The sequence below is a fragment of the Otolemur garnettii genome, unplaced genomic scaffold, assembly GCF_000181295.1.
Source record: "Otolemur garnettii isolate 467f Iridium unplaced genomic scaffold, OtoGar3 scaffold00055, whole genome shotgun sequence".
NCBI classification, from domain to species: domain Eukaryota; kingdom Metazoa; phylum Chordata; class Mammalia; order Primates; family Galagidae; genus Otolemur; species Otolemur garnettii.
The window spans coordinates 2376139-2397461 of record NW_003852450.1 but is presented as its reverse complement, the minus strand read 5'-3'; the positions used below and the strand labels follow the sequence as shown (position 1 = coordinate 2397461).

The window sequence follows — 21323 nt, the reverse complement described above, 5'->3', positions numbered from 1 at the left end:
CTGGCTTCCCATGTTGGGTGCCCTTCTCTGCGCCACTGCCGTACACAGGTGCTCACCCCAGCACACAGCTGGGACTGAGACCGCAGAGGACCTGGAGCAGAGGGCCGGCCGATTCACCTGTGTGGTCACATGCCGCACCACTAAGGTGAAGCGCTGTTAATGAAGCTTGTGTGAGTGGGGGAAGTGAGTGAGAGAGAGAGAATTCAATAAGCTTTGCCACTTTCTGCACCTTTCTCGGTGTGGATTACATGGCACTGCGTAAAGTGGTTTAACGAAAAGGCAGAGAGAAAGACAGAAGCTAGAAGGGTGAGAGAATGAGAAGAGGTGGCAATCGTCCTAGGAACTGGTCCTGCCTAGTACAGAGCTAGCTGCAAACGTGTCCCTCATGCCCCCTGCCTCAGTGGATGACAGACGGGAAGCTGCCGACTCGGCCTCTGTCGCGGTGCCTCCCCCTAGCTCCTCACCCAGGCTGATTATTAATAGTTACAGGCGATGTCCTGTGCCTCTCTTTCTTATCTTCTCCAGAAGGCGAAATCTGCATAGCTGGCCTCAGACAAATGATTTTAAGCAGATACACATTGGGGGTTTATAATAAAAGGATTTTGTCTATTTCGGGGATAAACATAAAAAACCAAATATGCTTTAATGGTTTTTCAGATCTGTTGCCTAATTCCTGGGGCGTATTAACAAACTTGTTTTTCGTATTTAATTTATTAAAAGCAATGCTTTTCACCCCTGTTGACAAAGTGGGCCGTGTTGAGTCATAGGAGGGAGATCTATACACAAATCTGCCCCCTGGACTGAGAGAACACTGCATCCTGCCCTCTGGGACTGGAGGTAGGGGACTGGGGTGGGGACGTAGGAGGACTCACATCTAGTTGTCTAAAGGAAACCAAAGGAGGAGACACATGTCCCTGGAACTGCACAAGGCTGAGGTAGTGAGTCTTCTTCCCTCGGATGCTGTCTGCTTGTCGGCAAGGTCTGCAGGGAGAGTCAACCAGGGGCCTTTTCTTTCATTGCCCTCCCTGCTTGGCTGGGCAGCTGATTCTACCCCTGTCTGCAGGACATGAAGGTACAGTGTGCTGCCCTCTGGCTCCTGGCCGCAGCGCTCATCTTGAGCTCAGTGCACACCCGCGGGCTCAGGAAGTGTCTGATTTCCATGGACACGCACCATTTAGAAGAGAGTTTCCAAGAAATCAAAAGAGCCATCGTGAGTACGGGTTGGGGTAATAGTGTGGACAGAGGGTGTGCCTCGTCTTACATCTGTGAAAATTGAGTTCCTTTTCCTTATCTTCGCTGTCTCGAGAGAACTTGGAGTACTCATCGCTTGTGTCTGTTCTTATGTTTCCCTGCATAGCAAGCTAAGGACACCTTCCAAAATGTCACCATCCTGTCTGCATCAGAGACGCTGCAGAGCATTAAGGTATTGGCCTTTGTTGGCTCTTTCCTGTATTTTCATCTGGGCTCCAGGCTGAGGAGGAAATCCCAACTCTATCCCTTTCTCTTTCCTAATCCCCACAGTCCTCTAAATGCACCAGGCTTCTCCTATTTCAACTGATGTGTCAGGGCACATTTGCATCCTAGGGCCTTGGAACCCCTGGGGAGGGAGCAAAGACAGGCCATTTTCCTAGAGAGGGATTGGGCGTGCCAGGCACTCAGAGGGGACAGGATTTCTGTGACTTGCAGGTAATTTTGAAAGGTCTCCTGGGGAGAGCTGAGAAAATGAACAGATTTCAAAACCAAGGAGTTTTCGGGTTAGTAAATAAACAGGGGGAAGGGATTTGGAGGGCATTAAGAGAAAGAACACTGTAAGATCAGTAAAGGTAGGAACAGGCACTGGGCCCAGGGAGGTTAGTGACGGGGAAGACGTGCAGGCAAGTGGTGTGGGATGAAGTGCTGTCATCCAAATACCCTGGCGTCATCTTACGAAGTCCCCTGAAGCCAGGTTGAGCCTGTGCCTTGAAATAGAGGCAATATCACTGAAGGCTTTTGAGCCCAGAGTTATATGATCACAAAATGCTGTAGAAAGACAGTCTGGTGGTGTTCTTAGTGGACAACAGGGGACAGGAAAGCCAGTGAGAAGATCACCTTCCAGACAGGAGCTGCTAATAGTGTGTTACAGCATGGTTGGCTTACCAGGAGATAATTCATTTTACCAAAGGGGCCAGGAAGGTGCCTTTAAAAATGAACTCCTCCGGTCCTTGGAAGCAATTCTAGAAAGATCCAGGTTCATCTGCAATGGGTGACTTTTTCCTTAGGTGTCTCTGCACACGTGACAGAGACAGGCGCCTTTGCAATTCTTCTAGGCGGTGATTCACTCGTGGTGCATAGACGTAGCCACTTACTGAATAATTTTCCAGCCACTAGATTATAGGCTCATAGGGTATCACAGCTGTAAGAGAACAAAAAGACTATTTCCAAAGCATCATTTTAAAATGAGATCTCAGGAGGGAGACTGACTAGTTAGTGGCTGAGCTGGGAATAGACCTCAAGTTTGTGTTTCTGTCTCCAGATACTTTCTCCTCTCAAGGTCAAGAAATAGCTGGTGCGGAATAAGGAAAGGGGCCGATCGGGATACAGGACTTTGTCACGTTCCCTTTCCCCTTCCCTCCATCCTTCCTTTCCTTCTACCCTCTTTTTTTCCTTCTTCCCTCCTGTCCTTCCGCTCTTGCTTTCCTTTTTTTCTGTGTTTGTTTTTCTGTACCACAATCTTCGATAACACAGCAGGATGTAGCTTTTTGCTCTTTGGGTTACGGGAACCAGCAGGAGTGGAGGAAGAGAGGGATGTAGAGTTTGCGATCTAGGAAGGGCCACCCCTGGGGCTGGGGGGGCTTTGCTTTTTCAAGGCTGAGAAAGATGGATGTGCCCCCGCTCCCAGTTAGACTGAGCAGTTAATCTTCTGCAGAGTAATTCACTGGCTTTGGGGGTGGTGGGTGAGGTGCTAACTGGTAGAGGAGAATTTTATCCAGCCAGTTTCTCTGGGCCACACCTCCTGGGAGTTTAGGCCCCTTTCTGGGAGACGTCTGCACTCTGTGGACCTACCCAGATGTGCCCATTTCTGCAGCTGTCTGTGTCCTTTCTTGCAAATCTTAGCCCCTTACGAATGATCCCCGTGGTTTAGAAAGGACAGACTGGAAAGAAGCTAAGCTGAGCTGCCTGGAGCAGGGTGGCCAGAGTGGACACAATATCATTACACATCATTACAGTGGAAGGACTGTGTGTCCGGCACGATGCCTGGCAGATGATAACCCTTGAATGTCACTGGGTGAGAGACATTATAGAGTGGCTCGACTTCGGCCGCTATAGTGAGAGGAAGTACTTTTCAAGAAAGCTGCTCAGCCATTAGTTCTCTTAAAAAGGAGGCAGCTGATCACTGGAAGGATTTGGGCAGGAGGAAGTTAGTGATGATACATTAGGGCAGGGGTCCTCAAAGTTTTTAAACAGGGGGCCAGTTCACTGTCCCTTAGACTGTTGGAGGGCCAGACTGCGGGCCCTGAGACGAGTTGGCTGCTCAGCAGCGGCGGCAAAAACACCCAGTTGGCCAGATAAATGTCCTAGGCAGGCTGCATGCGGCCCGCAGGCCATAGTTTGAGGACACCTGCGTTAAGGACACTGTGGAAAGGTTCTAGTCAATGGCTGGTTCTAGGCCCCATCTTTTGTTATTGTATCTCCTGAACATACAAACCCAAGAGTACATGGCAATCTGTTCTTGTCATGTTTGTCCTGAATAGCTTTGATGTGTGTAGGAGGATGAACACCCTGAGACCATCATGAATTTTTAAAACATGACTTACTTCTTGCTATCTTGTACTCAAATGGACTGCTTTGGTCTCTAAGATAATATGAGAAGAGGGCTTCTGGGAGTTTCTCTAACTCATGTCTGTAGCCCTCAGATGTGTGCTGTGTGACCAAGAACCTCCTGGCTTTCTACGTGGACAGGGTGTTCAAGGATCATCGGGAGCTGAACCCCCACATCTTGAGAAAAATCAGCAGCATTGCCAATTCTTTCCTCTACATGCAGAAAACCCTGCAGCGCTGTGTGAGTCACCATGTCCAGATTCCAAGCATTTGGTCCCTGCCTGCCCCAGGGAGAGCCCAAGAGGTGCTGGCTTCAGCTGGCCTTCTGATACGGTTCCCAGAGTCAAAGGAAATTCTCTCCTGTCATCCACGTCCACAAGGAAAACTGCTGAGAACCTCTCCCACTCGTCACTGCCTCCCCAGGGCTTCCTGCCTGCTGACAGCTCAGCAGATGTGTCTCCTCATGGACAATCCTCCTGGGGTGCCAACTTGTGGCAAAGTATTCCTTAAGTGAGAGTGGCATGCCAAGGGCTCCAGCCTTATCATGGGCATACCCCTAGCATCCTTGTTTCTGGCCTTTTGGGCTTTCCATACCAGTTAACCTCTGGGTGGTTCCTTGGTGTAACTTACCCTAAGGGTCAACTATAAATTCATTGTGATCTATTAAAGTCAAATATCAGAAACAAAACTGAGAAACCAACAAAAACTTAGGCCAGGAGAAAAACTGGGTTCTAACCCTATTCCTGCTAGGTTTCCTGCTTGACCTCATGGAAAATGACCTTACCTCTCTATACTTCAGATTTTAAAACTATCAGAAGGGGTAAAAGCCCTTTCCCACTTACCTTAATGCAACAATGGAATCACATGAATTCATTTAACCAATTATTTAATCAATCAGCCCAACAAATATATAGAGAGCGCCTACCTTACAGGGTGCTGCATTCACAGGGTGGTGACAGGTAGACTAGACTCTCTCCTGGTGCTGAGAGTTTGGTGGGTTGTAAAACCAGGAGAAGCGATAGCCATGGCCAAACGCTGGTAACTCTACAGACAGGCCCTATTTCCCCCTGGCTGCTCTCACTTGAATTTACTCACCTGACTCTCACTGTGAAAACAAGGAGAAATGTCACTTCCATGCAGGGAGGGGATGGTCAGAGCATGCCAGAAATGTCCTCTGACAGGAGCTGCCTCTACTTTATCACAGCAGGAGCAGAGGCGGTGTCACTGCAGGCAGGAAGCCACCAATGCAACCAGAAGTGTTCACGAGAACTATGATCAGGTAAGGTCTTGTTAAAGAGGTATGGTGGCTTGAGGTAGTCACCAAAATAATTGAAAAGAGCAAGTAAAATTTTAGCAAGAAAAACAAAGTTTATTAACAACTTGCACAAGAAGCTGCACCCCATCCTAATGACAGCAGGCTCCGTGGACAGTTTTGGGTTTTTCACACAGCTTTGAGGAATATCAACTATTTCTTGGAAGTCTCCCAGGGTCCTAATGAACTCTAACAACCCACCTGCAAGGTCTTGTAAACAGCCCAACTGTAAGATCTTGTTAACAACCCACCTGCAAGGTCTTAATCAGCTTCCTTCCCATAATATCCCAGGTTAGCCTGACCCAAAACAACCCAAAATAGCCTAACCATATCTGCCATCCACTCGACTCATATCTAGCTAATTGGCCTAACAGCCTGGTAGAGGAAGGGGAAGGCAGATGAGAGGAAGAAGCCTGAATAAGAGAGTGTCACGCCTCCAGCCTCCTCTCTACTAAAATTCATTCTGGGTTTTTCACACAGCTTTGAGGTATATCAACTATTTCTTGGAAGTCTCCCAGGGTCTTAATGAACTCTATACTCAAAACAACCCACCTGCAAGGTCTTGTAAACAACCCAACTGCAAGATCTTGTTAACAACCCACCTGCAAGTTCTTAATCAGCTTCCTTCCCATAATATTCCAGGTTAGCCTGACCCAAAACAACCCAAAATAGCCTAACCATATCTGTCATCCACTCGACTCATATCTAGCTAATTGGCCTAACAGCCTGGCGGAGGAAGGGGAAGACGGGTGAGAGGAAGAAGCCTGAGTAAGAGAGTGTCATGCCTCCAGTCTCCTCTCCACTAAAATTCATTCATTTACTCCACAAGTAGTAATTGTGGGCCTTCCCAATTCTATGCATCTGCAAAGAGTGTATTGGTCCTACCTCATTTACTAATTGGCTGGGCTCCCCTTCTCCATCATCTCTCCACTGTTTTCTAAAAGCCTCATATATCAGGCCTGGCCTCTATTCTAGGTGGGAGAAAGCACATACTATGTAAGATGTGGGTGCATGAAACATTTTACCTGCATAGTGTCCTTCTGGTCAGCACCTGCCATCAGTATTCTGCATGGTGAAGACTGCACAGCCTTCTCCTGTAGGTGTTGATGTAGAATATACCTCTGGTGTAGAAGTGGGCGGGGAAGCCATGCTTCTCATGTGCATCCTTTGAAGATCTTGCTAAAATGCACGTTCTGCTTCAGTAGGACTGGGGTGAGGCCTGACTTTCTGCATTTAGATCACACACCCTAATGATGCTAACCCTTTGAATAGCAAGGTGGTAAGGAGTCTCTGCAGAGCTCTGCTTCATTGTGGGAAAGCTCTGTAGGATAATATGATAGAAAGAGCTAAGGGTCCACGTGGTTCTTACTATGAGCCAGGTACTGCTTTAAGGGCGCTACAGGTATTAACCCATTTGTCCTTTACAACAATGCTCTGAGTCATTATCTGCATTGGATAAATGCAGAAACTGAGGCATAGCAGGTTAGATAACTTAAGTTCATGCTGCAACCGTGTGGTGGATCACATGCTGGCTGGCTCTATAGGACAAGTTGTAGATCATATCACCTCCTTTACATCTGCTGAAAAAGGAGGTGAAATAAGTCGGGAGACTTGGATTCCAGTCCCTGCTCTGTTACTAATTGGCTGTGTGACTCTGAGATGGACATTTACCCTTTGTAGCTTTAGTGCTTTAATATGTCTAATGGAGACCACATACCCTCCCTACCCAGTGTACAGCCCCATGAGGATTAAGGCAGAAATACTAGCGTGAGCCAGTGTGGAAAAGAAAATAAGCAGAAGAACTGGCCAGGAGGGCAGATTTTTCCTGTGAAAAACAGGGAGAACAGAAACAGAGGGGGAAGAGTGAAGGATTTTTGATTTCATTTATAAGGAGCTGACATGATTTTCAACTGCTTGTTTGTGGGGGAAAAAAGTGGTCGCCTTTTAGGAAAAGAATGTTGAGTCTATATGCTATGCAAATATATTTGATGACTAAAAAGAAAACCTTGTGGGGACCAGAATATGGGGAAGGTGAATTGAAAACTATCACACAGTTTGGAACAGTGGTTCTCAACCTTCCTAATGCTGGGGCCCTTTAATATAGTTCCTGTGGGTTGCGACCCACAGGTTGAGAACCGCTGGTTTAGAAAGACAAGTTCTTACTATGGTTTCACTGGTTGCAGCTGGAGGTTCACTCTGCCGCTGTGAAGTCCCTGGGAGAGCTCAACGTCTTTCTGGCCTGGATTGCCAAGAATCATCAAGAAATTTCTGCTGCTTGATGACATGAAACCTGTCCAAAATCCAGGGATAAACTCCTCCTGTGCGGTTTTCTGTGGGAGACAACCTGCTTTGAAGGGGGGGATGGGGAAGGCCCCCATGAATATCCAGCTGAGAAATCTCCCTGTTGATGTGGGATTCTTTCCTCTGAGGCTGGGAAGACTCTGGGTTTGGGCAGATCTCGCCCTGCACCTGAAAGTCCTACTGGCTGGTCTCAGGTTATCTGATCCCACCTGAAAAGAGCCAAATAGTGTACTGTGGTATTTATAATAATAAAATATGTCTGTGCAAAGGTCCAGTGGGCCATCTCGGATGTAAAGGGTCAGCTCCCCACTAATTTATTGTGAAACTGTTTCTCCTATGTCTGTGATGTGAGCTGACTAATATCACGTAGTGCATATTGTACTGACTTTTTTTTCTGAATAAACTGTGTACTTTACCTATGTGTGGAAGTGTCTTCTGATTGGGGAAGAGTCAGTCAAGGAATCATAAATGGAGCGTATTAGAAATGAAAGGGGCCTGGCCAGGTGTGGTGGCTCACATCTGTAATCCTAGCATTCTGGCAGGCAAAGGTGGGTGGATTGCTTGAGCTCAGGAGTTGAAGACCAGCTTTAGTAATAGTGAGACCCGTCTCTACTAAAACTAGAAAAACTAGCTGGTCGTTGTGATGGGCACATATAGTCCCAGCTACGGGGAGGCTGAGACAAGAGGATTGCTTGAGCCCAAGAGTTTGAGGTTGCTGTGAGCTATGATGACACCATGGCACTTTACCCAGGGCAACAGAGACACTGTCTTAAAAAAAAAAAAGAAGAAGAAGAAAGAATGGAATGAAAGGAAACTTTAAAAACATAACAGATGGGGAAGATAAGGCCTAGAGGGGAGCTAGAATGTGCTTAGGCTCCAAAAGCAAGTTAGTGCAGAAAACAGTTCCACGCTGGGTCTCTAAATTCTCCAGTACCTTTCCTCTACATAGAGATCAAGAAGGGTGGAGGAAAGTTCCTCTGACCACTGACTCCTTGACATGGCTGCATTTCTGATCTCTCTTTCTCTGTGTCTGTTTTCTCTCTCTGTCTCTGATTTTTCTCTGTCTGTCTCTCTGTTATTTCTTTCTGATGCTTCCTTTCCAACCTAGATATACCATGTTTCCCCCCAAATAAGACCTAGCCAAAAAATAAGCCCTAGCAGGATTTCTATGCATTAGCCCTACCCCGATAATAAGGCCTAGTGATGGGTGTGGCTGTGCAGCGTATCTGCATAGCCAAGCCCTGCATTTCCACGCAGAGTGGTCAGGAAGACTGGAATACCTTTTATCTGCCACAGATCCTTTCTCCCAGCCATTTGCACTTGCCCAGGTGCGTGTGTGGTAACCGTGGTTGCAGGCATCCTATTGCACATGTGCGAACGGCTAGGGAAAGGAATTCACTCATCACTAGCACCAGCCCCACCAACAAGGTCGGCTCCCCCTGTCAGGTTCCAGAAGAAGATGACTTAACTGTATTTGGATAAATGTAGATTGTTGTATTATACTTAATAAAAATAAGACATCCCCTGAAAATAAGCCCTAGTGTGTCTTCTTGAGAAAAAATGAATATAAGACAGTGTCTTATTTTGGGGAAAACACCGTATCTTCCCTGGTCCTAATCCATTCTCCACAGTGTATGCAATGGGCTGGGAGAGGGTGTTGAGCAGGGGGATAATTGTCATGGTGACAAAGCTGTATGAGTCCACAGGCAGGGGTACCCTGGGTGGCTTCTGGCACAGACAGCTGCACCCGCACGAGAGAAACACAGTCACTACCCATGGTGGTGGAAGAGCTAGCGGGAGAGGAGGGGGACGAGAAGGAGGAACAAAGGTGGAAGGAGGTGAGCGCGCCCTCTCTGAACTTGACGGTATCCTACCTTACATTCTCTGTTGTCTCTGGTCTGCTTCCTCTATCAGCCTGTTTGTCTTTTCTCTCCTCTCAGCCTTGAAGATCATGTCCCAAATCTTTTTAGTCCACAGTGGGTCTGACCCAGAGAGGTGTGAGTGTTTCCTCACACAGCTGGTTCTTAAGAAATACCTGGTAAGAAACTAAGTACAAAATTTCCCCAAACCATACCTCCCGAGCCCGCTATCAGTGCCCGGGTGGCTCCCTGGAGGAACCTAGGGCTCACTTTCAACTTCTGAGATCCAAGGGGAGGGAGCCCACATCAGGTGCCAGGGCCATGCCAGGCACTTTACATACAGGACCTTACTTGAGCCTCAGGGAGGCAGAAGAGGATGGAGCTGTTTCCAGGTGGGCAGGGAAGGAGTCTGAGGCCCAGGGAGGTGGGGGAACTTGCCGAAGACCAGATAGCTCAGGGCCTTCAGATCTGGAAAGTGAATCCAGCCCTGTTCTTCCTGATTCTAGTGCTCTCCCGCCTTGCTGCTGGAAGAGTTCACTTTATTCCAACCCTGGCGTTGTAACCAAGGGCCCAGGTTAAACTGAATGCCAGCAGTGCAGCTAACTAAACCCAGATGTGGCAAAGGGGGTCTGGGCTCATTAGCAATAAGCCTCTGAAGTTATACAAAAATTAACGGACTAACATAGACCAAAGGAGCAGAGGTTGACTCCTGAGTGTGTCACACAATGTTCCTGGCCCAGCTGAGGTCTGGGCTCCTCCTGGGAATGCTCTATTCTACTTCCAGAGCAAATTGCTGACAGCCTCACATGCTCAGGGCTGTCTTTTAGAATCAAGGACTTGCCTAGAAGTTGGCCCAAGTGGGTAAGAGGATAGGTTTTGTGTGAAATCTTGGCCCTGCCACTGTGATCTTGGGCAATTTATTAAAAATGAGCCTTGGGTTCCTCATGTGTACAATGAAAGAGATATGTAGTATCTGCCTTATGGAATTGCTATGCAGATTTGAGACCCATTTATACAGTGCCTGGTGTGTAGTAGGTACTCATTAAAAATAGGTGATGGTTGCTACTATTTGATGATTCTCAATTTTTCTGATCTTATTTCCCATACAACACAGCTGTTGGAGGAAAGCCTTGCTCTTATATATTTTTTTAAACTAGCAAGTGATCTAAGAGGCCTGGCCCTGGCTGGCTGTGCTTTCCTCCAGGTCTGCATCTCCACAGGGAATCTTTACCGAGTCCCTGCTATGGGGATGGCAGTTCTTGCCTGGCAGCCAGGCTCCAGGCGGCCTTTCTGATTCCTGGCCACTCAGGCCCTCCTCCTCCAGGCTGGCCCAGTGCCCTGTGCTTCCTCCACCACAGCCCTCACCAGTGTAGGGCTCTTCCCTCGACTCTATCTGGCCTGGAAGCTTGTTTCCTTCAGCACTGATTATCCCAGCTTCAACGACCCCTGGCACATAGGACACACTTGGTGTCGCCCATGCGGTCATGAACAAGTGCTTGACTGTAGGTGGCAGAGGAAACCCATCTCTCCTGGAGGTAAGGTCATAGCAGGGGTCGGCATATTACATTTGGCCAAGGAGTTGGGGGGAGGACAAATGTTTAAATTGTTGCTATGAACTCTGGAGCATTCTAGGGATAGTCTATACTTCACATCCTCTTACAGAGAGATACTCAATTAGTCTAGTTTCAGACCTCTGCCACTGAACCACCTTCAGTGCAGCTTTGAGTTCTATAAACAAGGCCTCTCTGTGCAGACACAAGGCTGGATCGGGCACCATGTCCCCTGGAGGGCTATTTCAGGACCTGTGGAGGGTTTTGAATGCACTTTCTTACCAGGGGATAAGTACACCCTAGTCCGGAGGCCTTTGTCTGGTCACTTTCTTAGATACTCTAAGATGACTCAGTGCCTCAGTTTCCGCATTTGGAAAAAGAAGAGAATAATCGCACCTGCTTCATAGGGTTGCATGAGGATTCAAGGAGTTAATATACAGTAGAACCTCTGTACATTGACCACCCGAGGGACTATAACAAACTTGAACATACTGAGGTGGTCATCATAAGGAACTAGGCCTACTGTACTGGTATGGCAAAATACATACACATATTTTACTTTTGATCTACAAAAATTACAGCAATTTAAGGAGGTGGTCACTATAAGGAAGTTGTCAACTATGAGAGTCTGCTGAAGTATATGAGGAGTGCCTGGCGCCATGGCAAGTGCTACAAACCAACAGCAAAAGAGCCTGTAGTCATCTTCTGGTGCATTTCAACTGTATCCCCACCATAGGCTTAACTTCCTGAGAACCCACCGCACCCCCAGGGCAGAAAATCCTCTCCTTTCAGATCCTTGCTCTCCATCCTCTCTCCTATTTGTGTTCCTTGGGACCCAGAGTGGTCCTTCATTTCTTGACACATCAGAGATATTTCAGTATCCACTTCCCCTGTGCAAATCTCAGCTCCTGATGGCACAGGTGTTGTGTAAATGGCTGCACTCAGTAAATAAATGCTTATTAAATGAATGCATGCATACATGTGAAGCCAGGAAAGTTGCCTACAAGGCGGCCTCTGGGAAGCCAAGCTGAAGCAGTACAGCTGACCTAGTCTGCTCAGCACTTCTTCTTTTCCATCATACTTTCCATGATTATCTAGTTAAGGTTTGCGAGGATGTTTACTAAGTATCGTCAGATTGTTAGAGTAAAGGCTACTTTTAAGTTGTTTTCTTTGATGATTCTTTAGATAAAGTTAAAATTTGCTGGATTTGTTTCTTTGTATCCCATTATAAAAATGCTTAGCATTGTAACTGAGGTGGAAGAGTCTTGGAGAGGCTATTCTCATTGCTCTCCAGAATTGCTGGCCTTCTGATAATGAAGCTTGGTGATGTATCCCTCATCTCTGTGTATGGGCTGGACAGTGACAGGCAGTCAGACCCCTTCCTCTGGTAACACAGGCAATCCCACCTGTGTAGGCAGTGCCCACTTGGAGGAAGCCTGTGGCTTTGTCTCTGGTTTGGGATCTCTCAGGCTTTTTCTTATCCTCCGTTTGGATCCTCTGCCTCTTGTTCTGTGTCTCTGGTTTCTAGTTTCACAGCAAGGAATCAGCTTTCTGTCTGGTCTGCTTGGCTTTGGTTTCAGTTTTGCCCCTGATTATTGTCTTATGGTTTTTAACTTCTCATCCTAAAGCCTGAAGAGAAGTGCCTCCCACCCAGTTCCTGGGCTGGTGGGGGATCTGGGGTGTCTTGCTCACCTGGGAGTGATGCAGTCCTATGTGCACAGGCTAGAGGGCAGTATCTGCTCTGGCAAGGCTAGCAGCAGCAGTGGCGACAGCACCTTCCCACTTGGGCAGGGAGGTCTCAGCTTCTTCAGAACAGTAGCCCTATGAGTCAGGAGAAAGAACTCAAGTCCTGACTTTACCTTCTCTTCCTTCCCTCCTCAATGCCTCCCAAACCTCCCCTCCACCAAGCCCTACAAGAGTAAGATCCAACTCTAGATGAGATGCTCCTGTGGCAGAGAACATCTGGTGACCCCTGATGTGATTATATTTCAGCCACCAGGTGCCTAGAAATTGGGGTCTAATGTGGAAGTTGTTGGATGTTAGAGAGTGCAATCCCTCTGCTGGGAATCAGTGAATGAAACTGAATCAAGCTAGGGAAATGCATCACTAAGCAAGTCTGTGGAGTGCTGTGGTGCGTGTGATATGATCTAGGTTCCAAGTAGTTTGCCAGCAGAAAACAGGCATTGATTCTTAGAAAGCCTCAGAGTGTAATTCAGGTTGATGTTCACAGTTCATTGCAATTTGGACTTTTTGGGCCTTTTTCATCCTGCCTCCATATTCCACCCAACACCCACAGGGGCACCACCTTTCAGGTACAGGAGGCAGAAGTACTCTCTGGTCTCAGGAATTTTGTTCCAGTTTTTCTTGCTGGAAAGAGCAAGGGTCCTTGTGACTATGTCACAGTCTCTCCATCCCCAAAGCTTGAAAAACCACTAGTCCATCACAGCCTCGCTCAAACCAGACTTTCCCCAAGACACCTTCCCAGCTACTCTCCTTGTCCCTTGGAAGTAATGCTCCCCTCCAAGCCACCAAGGGCCTAGGATGGACATAGACTCTGAATTTTCCTAGGAAAATTCTTGGCACACCAGTGGAGCTCATGAACTCTACTCAGAATAATGCTTCTAAATGCATAAAATAAGAGAAATTGGATCAGAAAAGAAACTAATAATATTAAAGTACCGCTATCAAAATACAGAAATAACAAGTAGGTAATATTTATCTGACTCTATTAAAGCATTAATTAATATGCTCTAGTAGTAGGCCTATAAACTACTGATGTTTAAAAGTAGTTGTGAGGACAAGTGATATTTTGAGATACCTGAAACCACCATCATGTGATACAAAAACATTTGTGATTTCCATTAGTAACAGAGTCATTGATAGTGCTAATACTATTGTGGTTTTATTTGTTGCCTATTCTTCTAATTTTAAAAATGCTCAATTTTGATTAGAGTTTAGTGAAAAGAAACCTTCTCTGAGATTAAGAACTCTGGCAATAGAGAGTCTATCTCCTTCACAATGCTACGAGGTCCCCTCGTGGGGCTAGGGGTCCCCAAAGACCATGTCTTTTCCACTTGGGTAGTTTTTAGGTCAATTGTGCTCAGCTTCCACACATAGGAGACTCTCTGAGCTTGTTTGTGAAATTGAAGGGAAGAGAACTGAGCATACTTCTATTCTTCTGTGATGAAACTGTTAATTCAAGACCTTGTCTGGATTTTTGTTCCCGACTCCAATTTCAGGGAAGGATCTTCCCAGGGCTTCCCACTCTGCAGGCGGGAGACGGGGGAGTTAGCCGACTGTGGGACCTAGCTGTGTCAGAGGGATGTCTCAGGAGAAAGAATGGAATCAAGTTGAGCTGGTTAAACAGAGCATGATGGAAAAATGCAGGAAAGGGAAATGACGTCACTCATGCTGGCAGCTTTGAGGATGGGGAACCGAAAATGTAGCTTCTGATTGCCATTTGCTCCGCCCATCCCACCCTGCCAGTCTCCTGAGAAGGCAGGAGGGCTTTGGCAGGGCGAAGCTCCCAGCACTGCTGGCCTGGGAGTGGCAAAGGCCTTTCTCTGCCCATCTGGTGAGCTGAGGTTCTTCTTGCAGCAGAACCTGGAGGCTCGTGTGTTTCTCTGCAAAGTGATGCAACCGGGCAGGAAGCTCAGATGTCAGCGACTATCATGTCATACACAGGGAAAGCCCTAGGCTGCAAAATCAGGACTTGCCATGGAAAAAAGGAGTGGCTGGATTTTCTTCTTGGTGTCTAGAAAATTGTTTCCTGCCCCCAAATGGCTTGGTTAGGAAGCTGAGTTTATTTCAGAGGATTGGATTCTTCTGCTCTTCTCCCTGCCGGGCTATCTGTACAATTACACTGGCACTGATTAGAAGGTGGCCCTCGGGGTTGAAACCTCACTTCTTCAAGTTGGTATGATGTGTTCATGAAAGGGACCCCTGGCTGCATCCTCCATTTGCCCCATGTGGGCGCTAACAATGTGCCAACCACTTACTGCCCTTGAAGATCTCATGGTTGGGCCAGCTGTTCCCTTGTATCTCCCCGACTAAAGACCCTTCAGGAAATGGCTCCCCTGTTGCTTCAAGGGGGGAAACAAAGAATCAAGAAAGCCAAGCTGAAAGGGGCTTAAGAAATCTTTCAATTTATTTCCCCACAGTTGATTTATTGATGAGGAAGGGAAATGATGCTCCCAAGACCACAGAGTGGGTGAAGTTGAGGCCACAGCAGGAACTTGGGTTTCTAGACTTCCAGTCTCACATTCCCGGGCATGATGTTCTTGGTCATTGATGTTACAACTGTATTTCCAACTTGATTCCCCCACTGCTCCTCTGAACGAGACCCAGCTCCAGCCAAGCAAATCCATTGCCAGTTCTCAAATACCCTGTGAGCTTTGCTGCCCTAGCTGATCTCCATCCTGAGTCCCCTTTGTCTGACCTTGCCCTCCTCCCGACCTTTCCCTAGCACCTTTGCCTATTTAAATTCTGCTCTCCCCTTGGGGCTCAGCCTCCCTCCTCTGTACTTCTCTGCATTTACTTTCTGCCCACTCAGTAGTGCTGATGCTCTTGGTGCTTCTGCAAGCAGGCCCCGTGTCCCCCTAACAAAGTGGTAAGCAACTAGGGACCACGACCTGACTGGGGTGTCTCTGTGATCCTCACAGCATTCAGTGCAGGGTCTCTCACACAGTAGGTATTTAATAAAGTCTAATGAAAGAATCACTTTAAAAAAAATGAAAGAATAGCTTTTAAAATTAATTCCCTCAGACACAGGGAATTATAAAAATGACCTTATATACTTAAATGTTTATATAAATATGCATATATATATATTCTTCCTGCCAAAACAGTTTAATCTGTACAGAGTGGGATATGGGATCTGGTCAGTGGATTTTAAAAGGATAAAATATTTTGATATAGGAAAAGGGGAGATAATTATTAAAAGTTAAATTGGGATTGTATATGAATAAGTTTGGTTAATCCTTATAGGTAGCTTAAAACAAAGCAGCTTTCAAGAGGTAAGGCAGGTGTTATCTTCATTTTATAGGTGACACCCTGAATGCCCAAAAGGCGTAAGAGCTTCTGTGCCACCAAAGATCACCCTGGAAGTTGCTGAGAAAGTATTAAAATTGTGCCTCTTGGATGTGGGTCCATGTGATCAGCAGTGTTAATACTCTTCACCTTATTTCCATTGAAGACTCATTCCTTCTGCCAGAATTACAAGCTAGGGAAAGCTTCTCTCTCAGTCTTATGTCTAAGGTAAGCTGTTTACTATGGAAGAGGAGTTTATAATGGGTTAAGATAGGGGTCCTCAAACTTTTTAAACAGGGGGCCACTTCACTGTCCCTCATACCATTGGAGGGCCAGACTGTGGGCCCCGGGACGAGTCAGCTGCTAAGCAGGACAGGCAGCGGGGGCAAAAACACCCAGCAGGCCAGATAAATGTCCTAGGTGGGCTGCATGTGGCCCACAGGCTGTAATTTGAGGACACCTGGGTTAAGAGAACCATATAGTGGAATGAGCACTTACTGAATTAAACTTTTGGGTCTGCCTATTACCAGCTGAGTGACCTTGGCCAAGTTACTTAGCCTCTCTGAACTACAGTTTTTCAATGTAGAAAATGAGAGAATTGGGCTAGATGTACTTGAGGTTACTTCTAGCTCTAATATTCCAGGAAGAATAGTCTATCATTAGATAAGGAGAGTCTTGCCATTGGGATATAATTCCTTAATCCAGAAGATCCCTGGCCCCTCCAGGCCTTGTTGGAGAAAATAAGTGGGAGAGGGCCCCCTAGATCCCCTTGGAAGTTAAATCATGGAGCTTATGCTTTAGGTCATTGAAGAAAGAGGAAACAATAATAAATCAATATGCTAACTCAATAGTCATCAAGTATTAAGTAAACACTTACCAGAAGTCATTAGGTGTGAGACCAAAAAGATGAATGGGTTTCTCTTGGGTTGAAAGATACACGTATGTAACAAAAAAATGACAATTGAGCACTGGTACCTACCAAAGAGGGTTATACAAGGTCAAGTTAAAGAGGGTTATACAAGATCAAGTTAAAGTAAAAATGTGGGAGGAATTAGTTTTGCCTTGGGAAATGGGGATGAATAGAGTTTAGGGTGAGGCAGGGACAGTTTGGTAGGGGTGATGAGTTGACTGATTATCTGTACAGAGTGTGCTATGGGATCTGGTCAGTGGATTTTAAAAGGATAAAATATTTTGATACAGGAAAAGGGGAGATAATTATTAAAAGTTAAATGGGGATTGTATATGAATAAGTTTGGTTAATCATTATAGGTAGCTTAAAACAAAGCAGTTGGGTTTTTCTTGATTAACAGAAAAGAATTCACTGGGATGGTACATGTTGTTATAAAAGTTTTGAGAGATATGCAAAACTCAAGAAATGTAAAATCCACGCAGATGGAAACAAATGATGCCCTCCCAGCAACACTGATAAGCTGACCGAGCTGTAACTTGAACAAGGGAATCATAAAGGACACTGTAGATTGTGTTTCTTGAAAGTGAAATAATGGACCTTACACAGTCTGTCTCAAAACTTTTGTAGTGACCTATGTATAACTTAAGGCAAAAGGAAAGATATACACTGTTCTTGCATGCTCTCTCTCTCTCTCTCTTCTCTCTTTCTCTACACACACAGATTCACACACGCAGAGGATGCCAAAAATTGTATACACATTTTAGGAAAGGAAAAACTGTATTAAAGTGGTAATACTCAAATCACATTTGACTTTGGCAATTACAAGAGGTACAAGATACAAAATACTCAAAATCTTGACTTCAAGTATTCTTGTCAGACCACATTTCCCAATTTTAATCACACAGACATATGACCATGAGAGGTGTTTACCTTAGCACCAAGTGATGGAAAAAATGGGCAGGAGCTTAAAAGTTTGGGAGATATTTAGATTAGATATTTGCACATATTTCAATGTTTTTCAAGTATTACAATGAAAAGTCATGGTCTTTGTTTTTGAAAGACTTTGGGAAGACATTGAAAGAAGTTACAAAGAGCATTCTGATCCAAAAGGTGAAAGCACTTCAAAGAATCACTGAATGTCAGTACTGGAAAGGACTTTATGGATAATCTACTCTCTCATTTCATGTATTCATAAAGTGAGATCCAGGAAGATGAAATTATATGCCAAAATCATCCTGTAAACTGGAATCTTTGCGCTCAAATATAAGACTTCAGAGTTTTAGATGCTGAGTAGAAAAAAAGTTGGAAAGGAACATATTATAGTATCTGCCATCTTGATAGTTGTTTTTTTTTGTTATTTATATTTTTTGTGACAGTCTCAATTTGTGACCCTGGGCAGAATGCCATGGCATCATAGCTCACAGCAACCTCAAACTCTTGGGCTTAAGTGATCCTCTTGCCTCAGCTTCCCAAATAGCTGGGACTACACGTGTACACCACAATGTCCCAATGCCCAACTATTTTTTTTTTTTTTTAGTAGAGACAGGGATCTCTCTCTTGCTCAGGCTGGTCTCAAACTCAAGCAATCTACCCACTTTGGGGTAGTTTTCAAAGCATTGTCTGTAATGTATCTCAGCTTCTTTGAATTTAATCTTGTCAGGGAGTATGGTCCTGCTTGATGGACTAGTCCTGGGCTCAGAGAATCTTCCAGTGTCATAGGGGCAAAAGGCTGAACTCCAGGAAACAGAGGGCAACATCAGTTGCTCCTGTGTGCCAAAGAAAAATCTAGTATTGGAAATCAGAGTAGGAAGTGGCTGATGTCACCCAGGGTAATTCGGAAATAAGAAACTTTTGTGTCCTCTTAAATGATGGAGGAATTTGGCCATGGCCGGAATAGCAAAAGTAAAGGGGAGACAGTGGGAACGAGCCTGCAGTGTCTGGGGTGGGGAGAAACGTGGGTAGGGAGAACTAGATTTGGAGGAGAGGGAAAAAGCAGTCCCTGGAATTCTCTTCTGGTCCTGTAATTCAGATCTTCTTGGTCCTAACTATCATTTTACCAAGGAGGAAGGTGGAGCCAGGAAGAGGCACATCCTTTACCCACAGTGATCCCCTCAGGCAGTGTTTCTTAGAGGAAGAAGGTGTTGGGATAATCCAGCCTGCAATCGGGCTGTCTGAGGACTTGAGGAAGTGCAATGCCACCAGAGAAATTCCGAGGGAGTTCCAGCCCTCACCTGCCCAAGCACATTTCCTTCCTGTGGTATATATATATAAGTAACTGGAAGCCTTTCAGCTGAAGACAGACTGCTAGGAGACCAGAAGCAGGAGCCCTTCCTGAGCACAGGTAAGAGATCATCCCCTCCACTGACACTGCTCACATGGTTCTGGGGATCAGCCCTGTCCTCCCAATCACTTACTTGGGTATGTTCAGGGTCATGTCTCCAGGATCCTTTTCCATGAGAACAAAGAAGGGTTTAATTTTGTGCTTCAATTCCAGCACAGCATTTGGAGCAATGTAGCTCAACAAACGCTGATTGCATTGTTGAACTTCACGTAGGTTTACTACACACCTAAACTAAATTGCAGGAGCACATATCAAATTCTACTGAAAATGCATGGAGCATTCACTGTGTGCTGGGTGTACAAATTACACATTATATTATCTAAATGTTAAAACAAATTTCTGAATTAAGTTTAATGATGACCGTTTGAGGGCCAAGCAAATGAAACTCAGACAGATAAGGGCACTTGTCCAAAGTCACATAGATATAGGGTGGCCAACGCATTTCAGTTCATCTGTGACTTTTCCAGTTTTGAAACTGAAATTCCTGTATCTCAGGAACCCCCCCTGGGTCCTAAGTAAACAGGAACAGTCTACACAGATGGGAACTCATAAAGCAAGAATTTATTTGGACCCAGCTCTCTTCTTCAAACCCAGAGTTCTGTCTGATATTTTTGTGTTTGGTGTGCTGATTCCTTTTTCCTACATTTGACATTATCTTAGGTGGCTGTGAATGTAACAGTTGTCTATCGTATTGCCTAGCAGATAGGAAAAAATCAGTAAGCGATAATGATTCTCAGTGCTGAGCCCACCCATGGCGCCAAGCAAAAGGAAGATATACACAAATTTCTCTCCTTCTCCTTCCCTCTCTCTCTCTTTCTCTCTATCTATCTATATCTACATACACATATACAGAGGGTACCAAAAATATATACACATTTTAAGGAAGGAAACAATTGTATTACAATTGTAACTCTCAAATCATGTCTGAAGTTACAAGAACTACAAATACAACATTAAAGATAACACATGTTATCAGTATATACTGAGTATTACAATTTTAATTCCTTTCTTAAAATGCGTATGCATTTTTTTGGCACCCTCTGTATATATGAGATCTGACAATTAAGTTCACAAACTCATCCTAGAAAAAGTGCTACACACCTCATCGCTGAATATCACTACAGTTGTCCAAGTGGAGTAGACAAGTTCTCTCAAATTCTGTCTTTATTTCAAATTTTGATATTTTGGTCACTGTCATTTTTTTTCATTTAGTTTGATATTGCATTAAAATATTCTTTATCTTAATGACCGAGTTTTTTGGTGGCTCCTTAATTTTTGTGTCCAAGGTGAGCACCTCAATCATCTTTCCCCAACTCCAGCCCCTTATCATTTTATCTTAAAACTCAGCAGACACTATAAACTCCCCTCTTACTGAGCAGCTTCACCCAAGAAGAATTCCTTCATGACCTTTCTTCTCCATCTTTTGGGATCACTTCATCTTTTGAATTGCATGCAAGACCATGAAAGAGTGCGCTCTTGAATTCACTCCGAGTGTTTGACTACTGTCTGCCTGCAGAGGGCGCTGTGAAGTATCAGACAGGAGGGACAGGTATTAGGTGGAATCTGGCTGATCGCTCATCAGATCTTGCCCTTCCCTGGCAGTAGGATTGTTATGAAATAATTGAATTTCTTTTTGCCTTCGGGGCTGAAATGAATCTTTTATCCTCATATAACCCATCTGATCTTGGATGAATGCCAAATAGAGCTAAGCACTCCTGCCCTGTGGGTGTCTATAAAATTTACACAATTTCTCCCAGGTGTTTTTGGTGGCACAGTCATAACGTCTGTGAGATTCTATTTTTACCCAATTCCACCACAGGTCTAAGGGAACCAGAAGGGTGAGCTACATTAGCACCCTGGAAGAGACGGATATGTGCGTCAATTCCCCAAAACAAGTATTGACATTTTCCCTGAAATGTCATCCTCGACTCACTGCGCATGCCTGCTGTTCTGGCTCTCACTTGCTGGGCCATGACGGTGGAGCTGGGATGGGGACAGGATAAAGGAGCCACAACTTGTGGCACCAACTCACACTTGGATGCTGAACGATCACCTGAAGGCTTCTCTTCACGGGAGGCTCAGTAGTATTTCTTAGTAAGTTGAATGAATGGACCACACTAGAGGCAGATAAGACTGTTCAGTTTCCCATAGTGAACACCTGGGGTCTGGACTGGCTTCTTACTGATCAGATGGAGAAATCAGTAAGTCATGTTCTTTCCTTTAA

At 45.4% G+C, this 21323-nt stretch overlaps 1 protein-coding gene across 1 annotated transcript; it reads left to right on the top strand.

Annotated features, from left to right (window-relative positions):
* Positions 1–1066: 1066 nt before the first annotated feature.
* On the top strand, positions 1067–7455 carry IL19 (interleukin 19). The gene is made up of 5 exons (XM_003792208.1): positions 1067–1210; positions 1358–1423; positions 3887–4039; positions 5003–5077; positions 7294–7455. Exons 1-5 carry the CDS (start codon positions 1067–1069, stop codon positions 7387–7389), a joined length of 534 nt encoding a protein of 177 aa, XP_003792256.1. The 3' UTR covers positions 7390–7455.
* Positions 7456–21323: the final 13868 nt, after the last annotated feature.